General features: G+C 42.2%; 1 protein-coding gene across 1 annotated transcript in view; it reads left to right on the top strand.

Annotated features, from left to right (window-relative positions):
- Positions 1–20,319, top strand: part of afmid (arylformamidase) — a 32,933-nt gene that overhangs the window by 5,539 nt on the left and 7,075 nt on the right. Inside the window, exons 3-9 of the mRNA XM_041217403.1 lie at positions 216–320; positions 4,658–4,706; positions 4,991–5,076; positions 9,267–9,339; positions 12,529–12,626; positions 15,607–15,685; positions 16,360–16,495. Coding sequence (XP_041073337.1) covers positions 216–320; positions 4,658–4,706; positions 4,991–5,076; positions 9,267–9,339; positions 12,529–12,626; positions 15,607–15,685; positions 16,360–16,495 — 626 coding nt within the window. The remainder of the gene's footprint in view (positions 1–215; positions 321–4,657; positions 4,707–4,990; positions 5,077–9,266; positions 9,340–12,528; positions 12,627–15,606; positions 15,686–16,359; positions 16,496–20,319) is intronic.

Raw genomic sequence — 20,319 nt, 5'->3', positions numbered from 1 at the left:
CTAGAATTCATGCTTGTCTTAGAATGGAGTTTCGTTTCACAACTTTCTGACTTTGAGGTGACAGTGCTGCAGATAAGTGTTGAGTGCCTGCTTGGCTATGTGCAGATCTCCATGGTACCAATGTTACCTTTCCAATGGGCTGCATCACCACACCATTTCTAAAATGGATATTGTATATTAATCCCAAATCAAACATTTTTTTTGTCTCCCTTCAGGTACTGAAAAAGGCCGCAGTGTAGCTCAGATTTGGTTAGATGTTGCCTATGGACAAGTTGATGATGAAAAATTAGACATTTATTTACCTCCAAATCCATCAGCAGGTTTGTGGAAGAATATAATCCAGCTTTAATGAGTTTTAGTTCAATAGGAAGTCAATTTGGATACCTGCTCTTTTGTTTCTTTTAAATATATATAATTTTATGCTATGTGAGCATTGTATTTTTTTGATGTGCTGTAATGTAAATTGCAATTGGGTGAATAATTTTATCCCTGACCGTTTTCTCCACTCATTTCTCCTGAAGTCACTGACCCCTTGATAGAATCCATTTCCCAGGTGCACTCTCATGCTTTACCCTGGGTATCCACTATTCATGTGTAAGATTTAACAGTGAGTAGTACCAGACTATTGGACTGCATGGAACATTGCACTGGAGTCCAATCCCATTTAACTCAGATGTGCAGACAGCATAAACCAGAAGGGAAAACTAACCATTAAAAAAATTCTTGCCCCTGTCCTTCAATAAACATGCCACCCTTACTGCTCCCTGGCTGAGATAGTATCTCACTACTCTAATGGGATCAGATTTTGGACTTTCCTGATAAGACCATAAGACATAGGAGCAGAAATTAGGCCATTCGGCCCATCGGGTCTGCTCCGCCATTCAATCATGGCTGATAAGTTTCTCAACCCTATTCTCCCGCCTTCTCCCCATAACCTTTGATCCCCCTACCACTCAAGAACCTATCTTTCTCAGTCTTAAATACACTCAATGACCTGGCCTCCACAGCCTTCTGTGGCAATGAATTCCATAGATTCACCACTCTCTGGCTAAAGAAGTTTCTCCTCATCTCTGTTCTAAAAGGTCTTCCCTTTACTCTGAGGCTGTGCCCTCAGGTCCTAGTCTCTCCTACTAATGGAAACATCTTCCCCACATCCACTCTATCCAGGCCTTTCAGTGTTCTGTAAGTTTCAATCAGATTCCCCCTCATCCTTCTAAACTCCATTGAGTATAGACCCAGAGTCCTCAAACGTTCCTCATATGTTATGCCTTTCATTCCTGGGATCATTCTCGTGAACCTCCTCTGGACCCTCTCCAGGGCCAGCACATCCTTCCTGAGATATGGGGCCCAAAATTGCTCACAATATTCTAAATGTGGTCTGACCAGAGCCTTATAACGCCTCAACAGCACATCCCTGCTTTTATATTCTAGTCCTCTCAAAATGAATGCCAACATTGCATTTGCCTTCCTACTACTGACTCAACCTGCAAGTTAACCTTAAGAGAATCCTGGACTAGGACTCCCAAGTCCCTTTGCATTCCAGATTTCTGAATTCTCTCCCCATTTAGAAAATATTCTATGCCTCTATTCTTCCTACCAAAGTGCATGACCTCACACCTCCCCACATTGTATTCCATCTGCCACTTCTTTGCCCGTTCTCCTAACCTCCCCACCTCCTCAATACTACCTGTCCCTCCACCTATCTTTGTATCATCTGCAAACTTAGCCAGAATACCCTCAGTTCCTTCATCTAGATCATTAATGTGTAAAGTGAAAAGTTGTGGTCCCAACACTGACCCCTGCAGAACTCCACTAGTCACCAGCCGCCATCCTGAGAAAGACCCCCTTATCCCCACTCTCTGCCTCCTGCCAGACAGCCAATCTTCTATCCATGCTAGTACCTTGCCTCTAACACCATGGGCTCTTATCTTACTGAGCAGCCTCCTGTACGGCACCTTGTCAAAGGCCTTCTGGAAGTCCAAGTAGATAACATCCATTGGCTCTCCTTTGTCTAACCTGCTCATTACCTCCTCAAAGCATTCTAACAGATTTGTCAGCATGACCTCCCCTTGATGAAACCATGCTGACTTTGCCCTATTTTACCATGCACTTCCAAGTATTCTGAAATCTCATCCTTAATAATGGACTCTAAAATCTTACCAATGACCGAGGTCAGGCTAATCGGCCTGTAATTTCCCATCTTTTGCCTCACTCCCTTCTTAAACAGGGGGGTTACATTAGAGATTTTCCAGTTCCCTGACTCCAGTGATTCCTGAAAGATCACCACTAACACCTCCACTATCTCTTTAGCTATCTCCTTCAGAACTCTGGGGTGTAATCCATCAGGTCCAGGTGATTTATCCACCTTCAGACCTTTCAGTTTTCCTAGCACCTTCTCCTTGGTAATGGCCCCCCGACTCTCTTGAACTTTGGGGATGTTACTCGTGTCTTCCACCGTGAAGACTGATGCAAAGTACCTATTCAGTTCTTCCGCCATTTCTTTGTTCCCCATTACAACTTCTCCAGCGTCATCTTCCAGAGGCCTAATGTCCACTTTTGCCTCTCTTTATATATCTAAAAAGCTCTTGCAATCTTCTTTTATATTACTGGCTAGTTTACCCTCATATTTAATCTTCTCTCTCCTTATTTCTTTTTTAGTTGTCTTCTGTTGGTCTTTGTAGGCTTCCCAATTCCCTGGCTTCCCACTGCTCTTCGCCACATTGTATGCTTTCTCTTTAGCTTTTATGCTGTCCCTGACTTCCCTTGTCAGCCATGGTTGCCTTGTCCTCCCTTTAGTATGCTTCTTTTTCCTAGGGATGAATTTTTGCTGTGTCTCCCAAATTACTCCCAGAATATCCTGCCATTGCTGTTCCACTATCTTTCCTGCTAGGCTCATCTCCCAGTCAATTCTGGCCACCTCTTCTCTCATGCCTCTGTAGTTGCCTTTATCCAACTGTAATATCTGATCTGCATGACTCAGTACCTCCCTGGGCAATTTGCACCAACTGGTCAGGGGAATTTCAGTATCTCTTCTGCTGTTGAGATACAAACCATATGATAGCAAACAAGCATTTTCTAAATGGAATACCTGCTCTCAAAGTAGCAGCTGAACATCTATTGCTGCTATCCTGGGGCTAAGTGGTCTGATTTGCATGAGGCCAACAATGTTGAGGCCTTGCTCGACTAGCTAAATTTTCATCTATCAAATGCATAAGCCTGCTAATGTAATCCATTTACACATATTTGCCTTATTGACTTATTCTTGTGTCATGAAAAAGTTTTGCAATTAAATATTCTCAGAGTTCTAAAATTTTGCACTATTTTACTTTTCAGAAATCAGAAAGCCTAACTAATGCACGTAACAACCCAAGTTGATTGGTTTATGAATTTTCAATACTGTTAGCACAAGTTACAGGCAATTTTTATCTAAAATTCTGTTGATTTGGTTTTCCAATTAATTGATTTTGGTGATTCAGCTACGAATAAACTATCCTCTGCTTGTGTACTACATAATATGGTGAACCAATTAAATAAGGCAATAGTTAAACAGCACCCTTGTGACTTCACACAGTAATTTATTGTAAGTAGGATTAAGTCAAGCCTGAAGACTTACAGGAAAAAGGTTACTCTGTCATGGAAAAACTGTTGAGTCTCACCCGGTTCATGTATATCCATTCGTGAGTCAAAGTTAGACCCATGTCTTTCCACCACTGACATTAGTCCAAAAATACTGATCAGTTGTCATGGAGATCATGAGGAAACCCAAGTGCAAAAGCTTTTAGCAAAAAGCTAAAGAGAAAAGTAGCACCATCTACATGATGCAAAGTAAAACATTGCTTGAAATCTGGGTTCAATGGGTTTATATATAAAGAGTTTTAAACTTCTTCCTGTACTGAACTTCCTGTACATACTGAATATGAGATAAACATTGTAATTATATTATTTTGCTAAATAATAAGTATCGGTTTATTAAAAGCAAGTGACACTTGGAGAGAGGAAGTATTTTCCATGTACGTTATCTCCCCAATAAAGCTTTTAGAAGATTCATCTGGAGAGGCAATGTTTACTGTTATATTGGTTAGAAAGCAGAAATCCTACCTGTAGGATACCAACTGGGTTAAAGTATCTATCAATTAGGCTTCTCAAGCAGCCGGGTGAACTGATTAGAACATGGTATCATTTTTAAATCTAGGTGTAGGTTCCTGAGCTCAAACAAATATTAAATGGTTACTAGCTGGAAAATTGAAATAGGACTTGTTTCCCCTGACTAATTGAAGATACCTCGTTAGGCGACCTGTCTACCTTCTAGTCTGGAAATGCTGCATCATATTGGGAAGTTGGGCAATAGAGAAAGAAAAAATAGACTTTAAGATATAACTAATGAAACAAAAGAAACAAAAACTGCCAATGATCATGTTTTTATATGTTAACTATAATGTGTCAGCAAAATAAAATTGAACCTTCTGCTCCCTTCTACTCCTGTTCCTAATTCGTATGTTCGTATGTCATACGTTCGTATGTACTCTGCCTCTGTATAACATGCTGAAATTGCACATTGGTTTCATTAAATCCTTTGTAATACTAACCCAAATGCACAGAGATAATGGAATTGGAGTGAAGGCCATCTAACACTAACTTTCCTTTGGTAAAACTACAGCTCCAGCTCTGCTGATCTATTTTCATGGAGGTTACTGGCAGCTGCTGAGGTGAGTCCTGGAAAACAATGTTGAAAACTTGTTCCATTTTATAATATATGGAAGTCTCCTATGGAGTTTAGTCAAAAATAAAATTACATGGGTAATGGTAGAAACCAATAGTAGGGGTAAGAAAGATATGGCATGTAGAAACTGTTTCTGGGACTTCATGGGCTAGATAACAAGGGTTCAAGACTATAAATGAAATACCTTGGATATCTTAATTCTACAGTTTGTGAACACGAGACATAAATAAATATTTTAACAGATTTACTCTTTTACATGATTGTTTGCAGCAAAGACTTGTCTGGTTTCATGGTACCTCCGCTGGTTAAAGCTGGAGTAATTGTTGTTGCTGTCGAATATACCTTGGCGCCGAAAGGTAGGTACAAACCTCCAGGCCCTGTTAATATTACCAGCAAAACCAGGAAATATGCAGCTTTAAAACTTTTATCGTTTACACATTTGTCCTGAAATAAATCCTAATAACACTGTATTTAAGCTACTCCATTGTCAGTTGTAAGTTTATTACTGTAATAATAAACTGATGCCATAAAAGTTAAAATTAAGCATCACTTCTTGCCCATCTTCTCTTTGTTACTATTCTCTTTCTTTTGGTTTCATTGTACTTTATTTCCAGCAAATCTTATAGTAATTATTTGACAACATTTTAGAACAAAAAACAAATTGTAATCACTTTGGAAAACACTCTTTGTGCACCAAATCTCTTCATCCATTGTGGAGATAAAGGTAATAAAGAAACCTCTGATTTGATGAAGACCAGTTCCAACAGCTGGCCTAGGTGCATAAAGACTGATCTGGTTATGTCATAGACAATAACAATTCGCATTTATATTACACCTTTGGAAACCAAAGTGATGCAGGAAAATGGTCAGAAGAAGCCTAAGGCAATTTTGCAGAGAGCAGTTTTGTAAAGGCTATTGAAGAACTTGGAAAACTGATCAGGAGAATGTTGGGAGCTGTTGTGGTCAGAGGTGGCAGAAGTATTAATGAGCAATTCAATGATAGTGGGCATGAGGTAGGAAATGAAGGAAGCAATATTATATAGTTAGGTGATAAGATGTGATGTTTGAGTTCAGCACAAGGTCAAACCGGACACTAGGATTATGCATTGTTGGATTCAATATGAGCAAGCAACACAGGGCACCAGTAATGTGCACTGTCAAAACCAAAGCTGAGCAAACAGCCTAGAAAGTGAATGGAATCGGAGCTTGAGCATAGAATTTCAGATAAGAAATGAATAGGCTGCTTTCAGCCTTATCAATGTCAAGTGCAGCAAACTTTTATCTCGATGTTGGACAGCTGGTTGGATATGATAGCAAGGACAGTTAAGCGGTGGTGAAGATGTTATAGTTGTAGCTTATAGCTTATAGTTGGAAGTTGGCCCCATGTATATGAATAAAGTTATTCAGAGTCAACAGGTATGCAGACAAGGAAACAAGCGGACCAATAATGGAACCTTCTGCTACAGTAGAGGTGACAGTGTAGTCATGGTAGTAGAAGCCATTTTAGAAAATGTACTACAAAAACAGAATTACCTGGAAAAACTCAGCAGGTCTGGCAGCATCGGCGGAGAAGAAAAGAGTTGACGTTTCGAGTCCTCATGACCCTTCGACAGAACTTGAGTTCGAGTCCAGGAAAGAGCTGAAATATAAGCTGGTTTAAGGTGTGTGTGTGGGGGGCGGAGAGATAGAGAGACAGAGAGGTGGAGGGGGGGGGGGTGGTTGTAGGGACAAACAAGCAGTGATAGAAGCAGATCATCAAAAGATGTCAACGACAATAGTACAATAGAACACATAGGTGTTAAAGTTGGTGACATTATCTAAACGAATGTGCTAATTAAGAATGGATGGTAGGGCACTCAAGGTATAGCTCTAGTGGGGTTTTTTTTATAATGGAAATAGGTGGGAAAAGGAAAATCTTTATAATTTATTGGAAAAAAAAAGGAAGGGGGAAACAGAAAGGGGGTGGGGATGGGGGAGGGAGCTCACGACCTAAAGTTGTTGAATTCAATATTCAGTCCGGAAGGCTGTAAAGTCCCTAGTCGGAAGATGAGGTGTTGTTCCTCCAGTTTGCGTTGGGCTTCACTGGAACAATGCAGCAAGCCAAGGACAGACATGTGGGCAAGAGAGCAGGGTGGAGTGTTAAAATGGCAAGCGACAGGGAGGTTTGGGTCATTCTTGCAGGACAGACCGCAGGTGTTCTGCAAAGCGGTCGCCCAGTTTACGTTTGGTCTCTCCAATGTAGAGGAGACCACATTGGGAGCAACGAATGCAGTAGACTAAGTTGGGGGAAATGCAAGTGAAATGCTGCTTCACTTGAAAGGAGTGTTTGGGTCCTTGGACGGTGAGGAGAGAGGAAGTGAAGGGGCAGGTGTTGCATCTTTTGCGTGGGCATGGGGTGGTGCCATAGGAGGGGGTTGAGGAGTAGGGGGTGATGGAGGAGTGGACCAGGGTGTCCCGGAGAGAGCGATCCCTACGGAATGCCGATAAGGGGGGTGAAGGGAAGATGTGTTTGGTGGTGGCATCATGCTGGAGTTGGCGGAAATGGCGGAGGATGATCCTTTGAATGCGGAGGCTGGTGGGGTGATAAGTGAGGACAAGGGGGACCCTATCATGTTTCTGGGAGGGAGGAGAAGGCGTGAGGGCGGATGCGCGGGAGATGGGCCGGACACGGTTGAGGGCCCTGTCAACGACCGTGGGTGGAAAACCTCGGTTAAGGAAGAAGGAGGACATGTCAGAGGAACTGTTTTTGAATGTAGCATCATCGGAACAGATGCGACGGAGGCGAAGGAACTGAGAGAATGGGATGGAGTCCTTACAGGAAGCGGGGTGTGAGGAGCTGTAGTCGAGATAGCTGTGGGAGTTGGTGGGTTTGTAATGGATATTGGTGGACAGTCTATCACCAGAGATTGAAACAGAGAGGTCAAGGAAGGGAAGGGAAGTGTCAGAGATGGACCACGTGAAAATGATGGAGGGGTGGAGATTGGAAGCAAAATTAATAAATTTTTCCAAGTCCTGACGAGAGCATGAAGTTGACAGGGCCCTCAACCGTGTCCGGCCCATCTCCCGCGCATCCGCCCTCACGCCTTCTCCTCCCTCCCAGAAACATGATAGGGTCCCCCTTGTCCTCACTTATCACCCCACCAGCCTCCGCATTCAAAGGATCATCCTCCGCCATTTCCGCCAACTCCAGCATGATGCCATCACCAAACACATCTTCCCTTCACCCCCCTTATCGGCATTCCGTAGGGATCGCTCTCTCCGGGACACCCTGGTCCACTCCTCCATCACCCCCTACTCCTCAACCCCCTCCTATGGCACCACCCCATGCCCACGCAAAAGATGCAACACCTGCCCCTTCACTTCCTCTCTCCTCACCGTCCAAGGACCCAAACACTCCTTTCAAGTGAAGCAGCATTTCACTTGCATTTCCCCCAACTTAGTCTACTGCATTCGTTGCTCCCAATGTGGTCTCCTCTACATTGGAGAGACCAAACGTAAACTGGGCGACCGCTTTGCAGAACACCTGCGGTCTGTCTGCAAGAATGACCCAAACCTCCCTGTCGCTTGCCATTTTAACACTCCACCCTGCTCTCTTGCCCACATGTCTGTCCTTGGCTTGCTGCATTGTTCCAGTGAAGCCCAACGCAAACTGGAGGAACAACACCTCATCTTCCGACTAGGGACTTTACAGCCTTCCGGACTGAATATTGAATTCAACAACTTTAGGTCGTGAGCTCGCTCCCCCATCCCCACCCCCTTTCTGTTTCCCCCTTCCTTTTTTTTTTCCAATAAATTATAAAGATTTTCCTTTTCCCACCTATTTCCATTATAAAAAAAACCCACTAGAGCTATACCTTGAGTGCCCTACCATCCATTCTTAATTAGCACATTCGTTTAGATAATATCACCAACTTTAACTTTAACACCTATGTGTTCTATTGTACTATTGTCGTTGACATCTTTTGATGATCTGCTTCTATCACTGCTTGTTTGTCCCTACAACCACACGCCCCCCCCCCACCCTCCACCTCTCTGTCTCTCTATCTCTCCGTCCCCCACACACACACCTTAAACCAGCTTATATTTCAGCTCTTTCCTGGACTTGAACTCAAGTTCTGTCGAAGGGTCATGAGGACTCGAAACGTCAACTCTTTTCTTCTCCGCCGATGCTGCCAGACCTTTTGAGTTTTTCCAGGTAATTCTGTTTTTGTTTTGGATTTCCAGCATCCGCAGTTTTTTTGTTTTTAGAAAATGTACTGCCTATTTTGGTTAGGTTAGAGTCTAAATGGACACAGGACATATCAACCTTGAAGGCAGCTTAGAACAATGTTTTAAGACATATGTGTTGAAACTTTTTTTTAAAGATTTCAACTGCCTTATCAAGATGGAGCAAATCGTTCTAGGTTCTCATACACTGTTTTACCTGATAAAGCTCCATCAGTGTTACATTTTTTGATTTACATAATAGAGTGCTCCAACACCAGCTTGAGGGCTGCTGTTACTGCATGAAACTAATTCCAAATTAACTATTTTTTTGGTTTTTCAGGTAATATGGATTTAATTGTGTCTCAGGTCCGACGTAGTGTAGCTTTCATTGTGCAGCAGTATTCTGCTTTGAGGTAAGATCTGACAAATGTTATTTCAGAACTTCATGGCTACAAAATGGAGCCACTGCCAGTCCGATGGAGCGGCTCCTCTACAATCCTAGTAGTTTGTTGGAGGACAGATTTCTGACTGCTGTGACACCTCCAAGTCCCCTTGAACACTAATCCACAGACATGATGGCAGCAAACTGACCTTGCATGGCAACAAGCTGACCTTGCATGACACTGCAGCACTTTGGGCAGCTGTTGACTGTGCTTCAATGAAGTTGTGACATCGGTCATTAGATGTTACATCATGGTTGAGTTCACAAAAGGTAAACAGAGTTGGCCATCGCTTACTTCCATGATGATAAGTACTCCAAGCTCTGCTCAAAGCCTTCTGACAAGTTGGTGCTGGACTCCTCCATGCTCCTAGACGTTGAAAACAGGCTTTCTGGCAGCTTTTCCAATTCAGCAAGCATTTTGTTTTGCATACTCACCAGCGTTTTTATGTAGGCTGGCTGAACATTGAAGTTCTCATTTGCAGCTGAACCCATGTGCAGCCTTATCGTCCAATGAGCTGGCATCTGCACTATGCCACTGCCCTGGCTGCAGGTTAATCCTGTCCATTGTGTCACCATGTGCAGACTCCACCTCTAATCAACCTGCTAAGACATGCATTGTGTCAATATCTGAACTGGTGGCTATGAAGTGTCTTCATCATAACTCTCTTCTTAAAGTTCCTCCACTGCCTGGTTAGGTTGCACCTCTTGGGTACCTGAAAGGTGCAGGGTAATGTTGTGCTGAGGAGAGGGTTGGAAATCAAGAGGAGCATGTTTGCACCATGTGAAACTAGCAAATCAGAAGAGTTATGGGACAGGGGGGTGGAATAGGTTGTGAGAAAGAGGGTTAGTTATGTGAGTACTGCCATCTTCACTAGTTTCAGCCCTGCTGCTGGCTACAACCTCAGCAATGGCCATTTCAATAATGGCTAGCACTATCTCCCCCTTGGGGTAAGGACATGCAGCCACACCTGTCCCTGCCTAGTTAGCTTCTGCTGCCTCCTATGTTGCATCATTCCTTTTTCCCAGGGCAGATTCATTTCCTGCATGACTTCCAGCACCTGCTCCAGCCACAGGATATCCCGCCTTTGAGAGATGCAGACTATATTTAAACAGTGCAAGCTGGCTTTAAGTGGTATATGGAAGTTATAATTTTGATAATTGGCATGCAGCCAATGAACACTGGAACATGCAGCACAAAGTTTGTTGTGCTGGTGAAGTTGGCCCATTTTCCAAGGATATCGAATTTAGCCCCTATGTTTCCACTTTTTACTGGCAAGAGCAGAGCTATGGGCCCTAAATATAAGGTGGTCGCTAATAAATCCAATAGGGAATTCAGGAAAAACCTCTTTGCCTAGAGACTGGTTAGAATGTGAACTCACTGTCAGAGGGAGTAGATGAGGCTAATAGCATAGAGGCACTCAAGAGTTAGCTAGGTACACACTTTAGGGAGAAAGGAATAGATGGAGATGTTGATGGAGTTATGTGAAGATGAGTAGGAGGAGGTTGTGTGGATCATAACGTCGTCATGTATCTGTTAGGTCGAATAGCCTGTTTCTGGGCTGTAAACACTTTGTAATACTTCCATGCTGAATATGTGACAGATCTGTCTTAATATAAGGGATCAACCCCAAATGTAAAGCAGGACAGTGTGGTTAATTTAAATCATCTATTAGAATATGAACATTTTCAAAATGAACATGTAAATAATTAAGGCAATTCAACTTAAAAGTTGTTTAAATACAAAAATATTGAACATAGTGAATGAATTTTGGCATTTCTTAATTCACTGCATCTCCTGCCACCACAATGGAACAGGAAGTCTGTGATGCTGATGTCATCATTGTGCACCTGAAACAGAAGTCAGCACACACTCCACCAATAAGGGCATGCAATATGCCGCTGATGTCATTCATGTGCGCCCATTGAAGGCTCACCACCCAATTGCTCACCTCATTCACTGCCCCACTTGCTCACCACCCCACTCACCACTTCACTCGCCACCCAACTTGCTGCTCCATTCGTTGCCCCACTTGCACTTTACGCGTCACCCTGCTTGTTGCTTCACTCACCGCTTTGCTCACTGCGTGACTCACTGCTTTGCTTGTCGCCCCACTCACCACTTTACTCAATGCCCAGCTTAATGCCGCCCCCCCCCACCCCCCAGCCGCTTTGCTTGCTGCCTCCTTGCCACTTCGTTCGCTGCCCAACTCACCGCTTCACTCGTTGCCCCCTTGCCACTTAGCTTGCCACCCCAGTCGCCACTTCGCTCGCCGTCCAACTTGATGCCTCCCTCGTCGCTTTGACCGCTGGCCCCTTGCTGCTTTGCTAGCCACTGCCATCGCTGCTTCGCTTGCTGCCCAACTCTGAACCCTTGGCTGCTTCACCTGTAGACAGTGAGGGAGCAGGATGATTAGTGAAAAGGAGGTAGTGAGGGGTGGGGAGTGGGGCAACCAGCAGGGTGGCCAGCAAATCACAATTGCAATCCTTAACCATGGTGGGAAAACACATTTTATTGATGCTGCACTTGTTAAAATATCTTTACATTGCTCAAAAATATGGATGGTCCTATTCTTTGCTGCAGGTCTCTGACAATGTTGTCGCAGACACTGGGACTGCATGTCCTCTGAATGTGCCTCCTGCAATTGCGGTGGAAGCAAACACAACCTTTCTTAATCACTTACTCTTTGTTGACCTGTCAAGAAAATGTCAACATCTTCTTTAGGGATTTTTCTGCCAAGGACCATACAATGGATCCCTGAAGGCAGGAGCAGCTGTGTATAAAGATGAAGTCAAATTGGTCAACTCCAGAAATTTATTTTCAATTAAGATTATTAGGCAGGAGTGACCAAATCCCATGTTTCACTCCCTGTGAAAATATGTACTGAATGGTCACTGTTTACGTATTTCCCACAAAAAAGAAAAATTAAGTAGAATTCAATGTTGATGTCAGAATCCACCACTACAGATAATTCTCTGCACAAGCTTTGCTTTGAATTATTAAAAAAGGCTGACATTATTCCAGCAGAAAAATTGCAGTTTTATGGTGGTTTTCTGAATAAAGTTTTCTTTATCAGAAGGTGCGGAGACAGGGGTGATGTATTTTCTGTTTAGGAACAACTCACAAAAGATTTATACTGCTTTCCTTTTGCATTTCTTTCAGTGGTGTTTACATCTGTGGACATTCTGCTGGTGCCCATTTAGGAGCTATGGTACTTTGTACAGATTGGGCAGAGTATGGTGTTTCTCCTGATATTAAAGGTAAGAGCAAGAAGGTATTGAGTTTGCTCTATTTAGTGCACTTAGCTTTGCTTTCAATCATTTTAGTTGCAATAACAGAAGGGTTCCTAGGAAACTGAACTCACATCTTGTTACCCTATGTAGGAACATAAAGTTGCAGCGAATTTCTTTCTCCATCCCTGAATAAAAATCACTTGGGGCCTTTTAATGCATTGTTGTGTGCGTTAAGTTGAGGCATGTTGTGTTGAGAATGGATGACATTTCTATTTTGGGCATCCAATATCAGCATCAAGCACTCTCAGTTCAAGTAAATAGCCAGATGCGCAGTAAACTTTTCGTTATACTATCCCAGTAATGAGTACTGCCTTTAAAATAGTGAAATGTAGCATAATGCATTTTAAATTGATCATATGAAGGTTACTTGACACAGTACGGACATTTTAGTATGATATTCTAAATTTCCATTTATCATTGAGCAGAAGTTTAACACAAGGTTGAAGTGCAGACATTTTAATAATGGTGAAAACTTCCACTGGGCCTAATGGGAAAAGTTTGTTTGAGCAAAACTTTGTGGTTAACTTAATAGATAGTGGTTACTTGAGTAATCAGAAAATGTGTGGTGTAGGAGCTTTTGTGCTACAGGCACACTAATGTGTAATGCACATTAGAGATAAAAACAAAAAACTGCGGATGCTGGAAATCCAAAAATACCTGGAAAAACTCAGCAGGTCTGGCAGCATTGGCGGAGAAGAGTAAAGTTGACGTTTCAAGTCCTCATGACGCTTCAACAGAACTAAGTATTCGCAAAAAACAAAAAACAAAAAACTGCGGATGCTGGAAATACAAAACAAAAACAGAATTACCTGGAAAAACTCAGCAGGTCTGGCAGCATCGGCGGAGAAGAAAAGAGTTGACGTTTCGAGTCCTCATGACCCTTCGACAGAACTAGGCAAATCCCAGGAAGGGGTGAAATATAAGCTGGTTTAAGGTGGTGGGGTTGGGTGGGGGGAGAGAAGTGGAGGGGGGTGGTGTGGTTGTAGGCAAAAGCAGTGATAGGACCCTATAACTGCTTTTGCCTACAACCACACCACCCCCTCCACTTCTCTCCCCCCACCCAACCCCACCCCCCCACCACCTTAAACCAGCTTATATTTCACCCCTTCCTGGGATTCGCCTAGTTCTGTCGAAGGGTCATGAGGACTCGAAACGTCAACGCTTTTCTTCTCCGCCGATGCTGCCAGACCTGCTGAGTTTTTCCAGGTAATTATGTTTTGTTAAGTATTCGAAAATCTTTATGGAGACCACTACTCTCCTCCGTCTGGCTGAACTTGTTCTCACACTGAACAATTTCTCTTTTAACTCCCTCCTCTCACTTCCTCCAAATAAAAGGTGTGGCTATGGGTACCTGCATGGGCCCCAGCTATGCCTGTCTCTATTGGGGTATGTGGAACATTCCTTGTTCCAATCCTACTCTGGCCCCCTTCCACAACTCTTTCTCCGGTACATCGATGATTACTTCGGTGCTGCTTCATGCTCTTGTCGGGACTTGTAAAAATTTATTAATTTTGCTTCAAATCTCCACCCCTCTATCATTTTCACATGGTCCATCTCTGACACTTCCCTTCCCTTCCTTGACCTCTCTGTCTCAATTTCTGGTGACAGACTGTCCACCAATATCCATTACAAGCCCATCTCCCGCGCATCTGCCCTCACGCCTTCTCCTCCCTCCCAGAAACATGATAGAGTCCCCCTTGTCCTCACTTATCACCCCACCAGCCTCCGCATTCAAAGGATCATCCTCCGCCATTTCCGCCAACTCCAGCAGGATGCCAACACCAAACACATCTTCCCTTTACCCCCGCGGTGGCATTCCATAGGGATTGTTCCCTCTGGGACAGGTCCACTCCTCCATCACCCCCTACTCCTCAACCCCCACCTATGGCTCCTCCCCATGCAAACACAAAATATGCAACACCTGCCCCTTCACTTCCTCTCTCCTCACCGTCCAAGGGCCCAAACACTCCTTTCAAGTGAAGCAGCATTTCACTTGCATTTTCCCCAACTTAGTCTACTGCATTCGTTGCTCCCAATGCGGTCTCCTCTAAATTGGAGAGACCAAACGCAGACTGGGTGACCGCTTTCCAGAACACCTTCGGTCTGTCCGCATGCATTACCCAGACCTCCCTGTCGCTTGCCATTTTAACACTCCACCCTGCTCTCTTGCCCACATGTCTGTCCTTGCTGCATTGTTCCAGTGAAGCTCAACACAAACTGGAGGAATAGCACCTCATCTTCCGACTGGGCACTTTACAGCCTTCCGGACTGAATATTGAGTTCAACAATATTAGATCTTGAACTCCCTCCTCCATCCCCACCCCCTTTCTGTTTCTTCCCCGTCCATTTTGTTTTTTCCAATAATATATATAGATTTTTCTTTTCCCACCTATTTCCATTATTTTTAAATGTATTCCACCCATCGCTTATTTCACCCCATCCCCACTAGAGCTACCTTGCTTGTCCTGCTCTCCACTCTTAATTAGCACATTCTTTTAGATAATATCATCACTTTCAACACCTCTTTGTTGTTTTGTCTATGGTATCTTCTGGTTATCTTCTCCTATCACTGCTTGCTTGTCCCAACAACACCCCCCCTTCTTCCACCACCTCCCCCCCAAACCAGCTTATATTTCACCCCTTTCCTATTTCTACTTAGTTCTGTTGAAGGGTCATGAGGACTCGAAACGTCAACTTTGCTCTTCTCCGCCGATGCTGCCAGACCTGCTGAGTTTTTCCAGGTATTTCTGTTTTTGTTTTGTAATGCATATTATGCTTGAGTTTTATTGTTTAGGTGATTAACCAAGGATTTTGGGTGCATGAAAGATATTGATGTTTCAAAATGAATATTGCCCAGTTTTTCGCATGCACCGTTTGCAGCATCATTCCAGTTTTCCTTGATTGTTGACTGATGGTACAATACAGAACATGTTTTATTTCTCAACAGGTGCTCTACTTGTCAGTGGGATTTATGACCTCTGTCCAATTGTCCACACCTCTGTCAATGATCCTCTTCAGATGACTGAGTATGTTCACTGAATGTTCACCACTAAGTGATCATTATTATTACATTTACAAATGACTATATTTTTGTGGCAAAATTTCATATACACACTATTTGAAGTCAATGGTGTAAAGTTCAATTACCCCATTGTTTATGCCCACTCTTCAATATTTTATGTGGTACGCACAATCACACTCACCTGTCTGAACAGCTGATATTTCTTCAACCCAACTCGGCAGAGTTCTTATAGCTAATATATGCTGCTCATTTTATTTTCAGTTCTAGGTTTTTTTAGTTTATGATAAATTGCTGTTGAAGTGAGTGCACTGGATCTTGGCTAACTGACAGAAATAATATAAAGCGATAATTACTTATTTTATCAAGTGTTCTGTTGTCGCCAAGTGATAACACTTTCACTTAAATTTAGATCTGAAAAGGAAACTTTAGAAGTCTTGCATAAGCAACTTAGAAGTAGAAATTACCTTTTATTTATTAATTATAATTAGTATTTATTAATTTATTACTAATTATTAATAACTTATTATTAAATCAGGCCAATATGTTTGGATGAAATCTCTGATTGTCACTTTAACAAAATTGTTAATCCTTTTCTGGCAGAGGTAAGTTTGGATGATGGTCACAATGATTTCTTTTGTCACATCACTCTGAAATTAATACCTCATTGTGGTTTGATAGGGGCAATGCTCTCCGAAGTAGTCCGATGCAGTTTGTGAACATCGTGAAACGACAGGGTGGGAACTGTGAAATCGTGGTCTCTGTGGCACAGCATGATTCAGCTGAATTTAAAAAACAATCTCAAGAGTATTACCAGGTACACATTCATTTTATGTATATAATGTTTTTCATCTGTTCCACTTCCTTTAGCCCTATTTTCCTATCTGTTGTTCAGGCAGATTTTGAAAAATTCAGCTACCCTAAATAGAGGCTTGTAGGTATGGTGGACAATTGAAACTGTACAATGTGTAACATTTTGTCATTTGGTAGTATAGACCTTGAGTATTGCTGAAAAAAAAGAGACATGTCAAAGCTTTTCATCTTGCGCTCATCAGGACACTTCGCAGGACACCAGGCAGCTTGACCCTGATTGGTCAAGGTATTTCCCTGAGGAATGAGTCAGCAAATGGCTATCACTTATTTTGTTTAGCTGAAACAGGTGCAATGTGTGTATGTGTTCTTTTTCTTTAAATTTCAAACAATGCTTGGCAGTAAACTGTCAATCACCATCAATTAGTGCATTCTCCATAGCAATGCTTCTACCAATCAGAATCCACTTGCCAGCCAATCAGCACTCTCTTCTCATACAGTATAAATTGTTGTTTCCCCTTATACTGGTATTCTTGCAGTCTTGATGAGTACAAGACGAAAAGTTTCGACGTGTCTCTTTTTTCAGCAATACTTATGTAACAGTTAACTTATTTTTTTCAACATGCAATCCTAGCAGAACTGAAACTGAGCCACATATCTTAACTTTGCCTGGTGTCATTGTATGGGAGGCTGTATTTAACATCTTATGGCAATATGAATGGATTCTTGGGTCTCTCAGGGTCTGAATGTAAATTTACAATAGCTTCTTGAGAATATTGTTACAGTCTCCATAGAGACTGATAACTTTTAAAAAAAGATATTAATTTCCCAACGACCTACGCAAAGGATCATGCAAGATTTTTAATGTAACAAACAAACATCAACTAAACATTACTTAACAGGCAACTAATACACTAAACTACAGAAAATGTATCCCCTAGTAATTTCTTAACACAACCAAAAACCCCACGCCACATTTATACATTACACTGCACTCTCCGTTGACATGTAGTCTTGAATATAAGGTCCAAAGTTCCTCCTAGCTCTAACTTCCCTGCTTCAAAGTGAACATTCCCATGTCCTTTTAAACAAAGACCCCTTCACTCAACCCTTTGAGCTTAATCGAATGGACTTCCTGTTGCAAGGTTGCCTCTGGTGGTTCTGTGGTCAATAACTCTTCACAATCCTTGTTTCCTCAAACACGGGTTCCATCCTCACCAGCCCTGCACTTGGTGATTAACTGAAAAGCAGTCCTTTTCTTCTGCTGGCATAGCAGCACTTGTTGTGGGTTTTTCTGACTGCCTCTTGAGTATGTAAGTCTGTAAGCAGCAAGAACTGCTGCCTTTTTCCCTATGTCTGGATGTTAAAGCCCACATCTGACTTTAAATAGAGCTTGACCTGGACCCCTGTCCTCATGGCAACCAGATTAAATGGGCCTATTGCCAGGCAGAGTTCAGTACAAATTCATGCCATCCCATACAGGATTGTTTTACCTTAAATTAAAAGAAACATTTAAAACAAAACCATCTTATAAAGTCCAGTGGTCATAACATTATACTGCATTATACATTGAATTTACAGCAAGCCTCACAGCTTTTGGAAATGAGGCCCAGGTTTCATAGAAAGATGGGGCAGAATTTTTCTGATGGTGGGGCATCCCCACTGATCATGGCAGCCCTGCAACTATTTAACATTTGAGGAGTGTTAATTGGCTGGAGGCAGGATTTCCCTGAGTGAGGGGCAGAAATCCCCACTCAGAGTCTTGCTAGCCAATCTGATCTGTCAAACAATTAGAAGAAAAATCTCAGTTCATCTTAGTTATACTTACATATTTAATTGATATAAATACTGCCATCATCTTTTAAAAATGTTTTTCACTACTAGCCAGAAGCGCACTGCCTGCCATATTGAAAAAGGAAGAAAAAAATATCAACATGCAGTGCCCAAGCTTGAAGCGGGTATTAGACCCTTTGCATTTGAAAATAACATTTACTTGAAGGTCCGACTGCTAGACTGGTTCACTCTGAAATGTGTCAATCATGTATTGTTTCCTATGTCAAGTTAATATCAGTTAATGAATCTGCCATTCATTTCAGAGGTTGTGCATTATTTTGCATCTCCATTATCTACAATCTTGTCTAAGAACAATTCAATCCTATTAAACTGTAATTCTGAAAATACTTTGCTACAGACCCAAGCTCACCTCACTCATAACGAGTCCTGTGATAATGTATAATCTAACAATTTTACAGAGCAATTTTTCTCCTAAAATGTACAAAATCGCACTATTAAAAGCAGTGCAGATGTACAGCATGGCGCTACCATTTTGGTAATTTAGTGAAGGAGCATTGAAAGAGCTTTCATTTTTATTGGATTTTTGTAATTTAATAAAATAGTAACCACTTTAAACCATTAACTGGATTCTTGAAATGGGAAGAGGTGTGTCTTTATAATAAAATGGCCAACTATGAATTAAAGCAGTAAATGGGGCTGGTAGACTTAAATAACCTATGCAGAACATTTTAATAAGTGTTCTGCATATGTTATTTAACCTAATAGTGCAAATAGGCTTAATAGTGCAGCTGAAATTTCACAGGTCTGCATTTAAAATATTTTTACAATTTTATACCTACTTGAAAAAAAATTGTTTATGTCTTCTATGTAATTTCTCCAGTTCCCTACTCCATGTCCAGCATAGAAGGCAAGCAGCAACTTTTAACCAGACTTCTGCTTGCAACTAGATCATAGTGAGAATGGCCTGACCTTTGACTTTCTCTGATCTGAGTTCAATTCTGCTGTTCCTGGACAGCATGGCCAAAATGAGAAACTTAGGCCTGAATTTTCGCAGGGTCAGAAGGGCTCCATGCCTTAGCCGAATTGGTGCTGGAACCTGGAATCCGGAAATCCTGCCCCTGCACCCAGCACCCACCACTTTCAAAAGGGGTGGAGGGGGAGGGGGGAACAGGAGTGGGAGGTGTTTCACACATCTGTAGTTCATGAAGGCAGCAACACATTTAAGAGAGCAGCTGTTTTCAATCAGAAGCAATTTTCATTACCAGAATTTCAAAAACATGATTTGTGGCTATTTAGACATGTGAGGATAAGGTCTAAACCTACAAGAGTTCTCTGGAGAACTCAGGTACCCTTTTGCAGAAGTCCAGCTGCACCTTTGGGGGAGGTTCAGGCACCCCTTTGGGATTGTTAACAGTAGACATGAATTTGCATTAAAAGCAGATAAGGTCTGTGGAACTGTCAAACAGTCAAGTCATTTAAATCTCCTGCTCTTTAAAATAAAAACGGACTGTAGTTGAAAAAAATCAGTGCTTGCAATTTCAATAGATGGTTATCGACATAATGGTTATCGTTATAGGATTAGTGCTGCTTGATTGCTTCTAGAGCCTATCACCACCACAGGGGAGTAGAGCTTGTAAGTTTACATTTTGATTGACAGCTCCAAGTGGTAATAACAATATTAGCTGTTTTTGATGTGGGGCTATGGACAGAAATGTTTGTTTTTATAGGTGACTGAATACTTGAAGGGAATGTTTGTTTCTTTGAAAGAATTTAAGAATATTGAATGGGCTTTTATCAATGAGTTTTTTAAAAATATAGTGAAATGTGCAAAAGATACTTAGGACTTTATTTTGTTTCATCTCACCATGGCTCCTGAGGTCTGCCCATGGTGGATACTGAGATGGCATGGAGGTTGTATGATTCAAGGGTGGTGGGTAGGGAGTCAAGGGTCAGCATGAGTTGGCACTAAGTTGACAGAGGGGCTATAAAGGGCTGTGGGAATGAGAGGGGGTCATGGGTTGGCACTAAACTGGCACA

The sequence above is a fragment of the Carcharodon carcharias genome, chromosome 22 (genome assembly GCF_017639515.1).
Source record: "Carcharodon carcharias isolate sCarCar2 chromosome 22, sCarCar2.pri, whole genome shotgun sequence".
Lineage (NCBI taxonomy): Eukaryota > Metazoa > Chordata > Chondrichthyes > Lamniformes > Lamnidae > Carcharodon > Carcharodon carcharias.
Note: the sequence above shows the minus strand (reverse complement) of the source record. Positions and strands in the feature narration are given on the sequence as shown.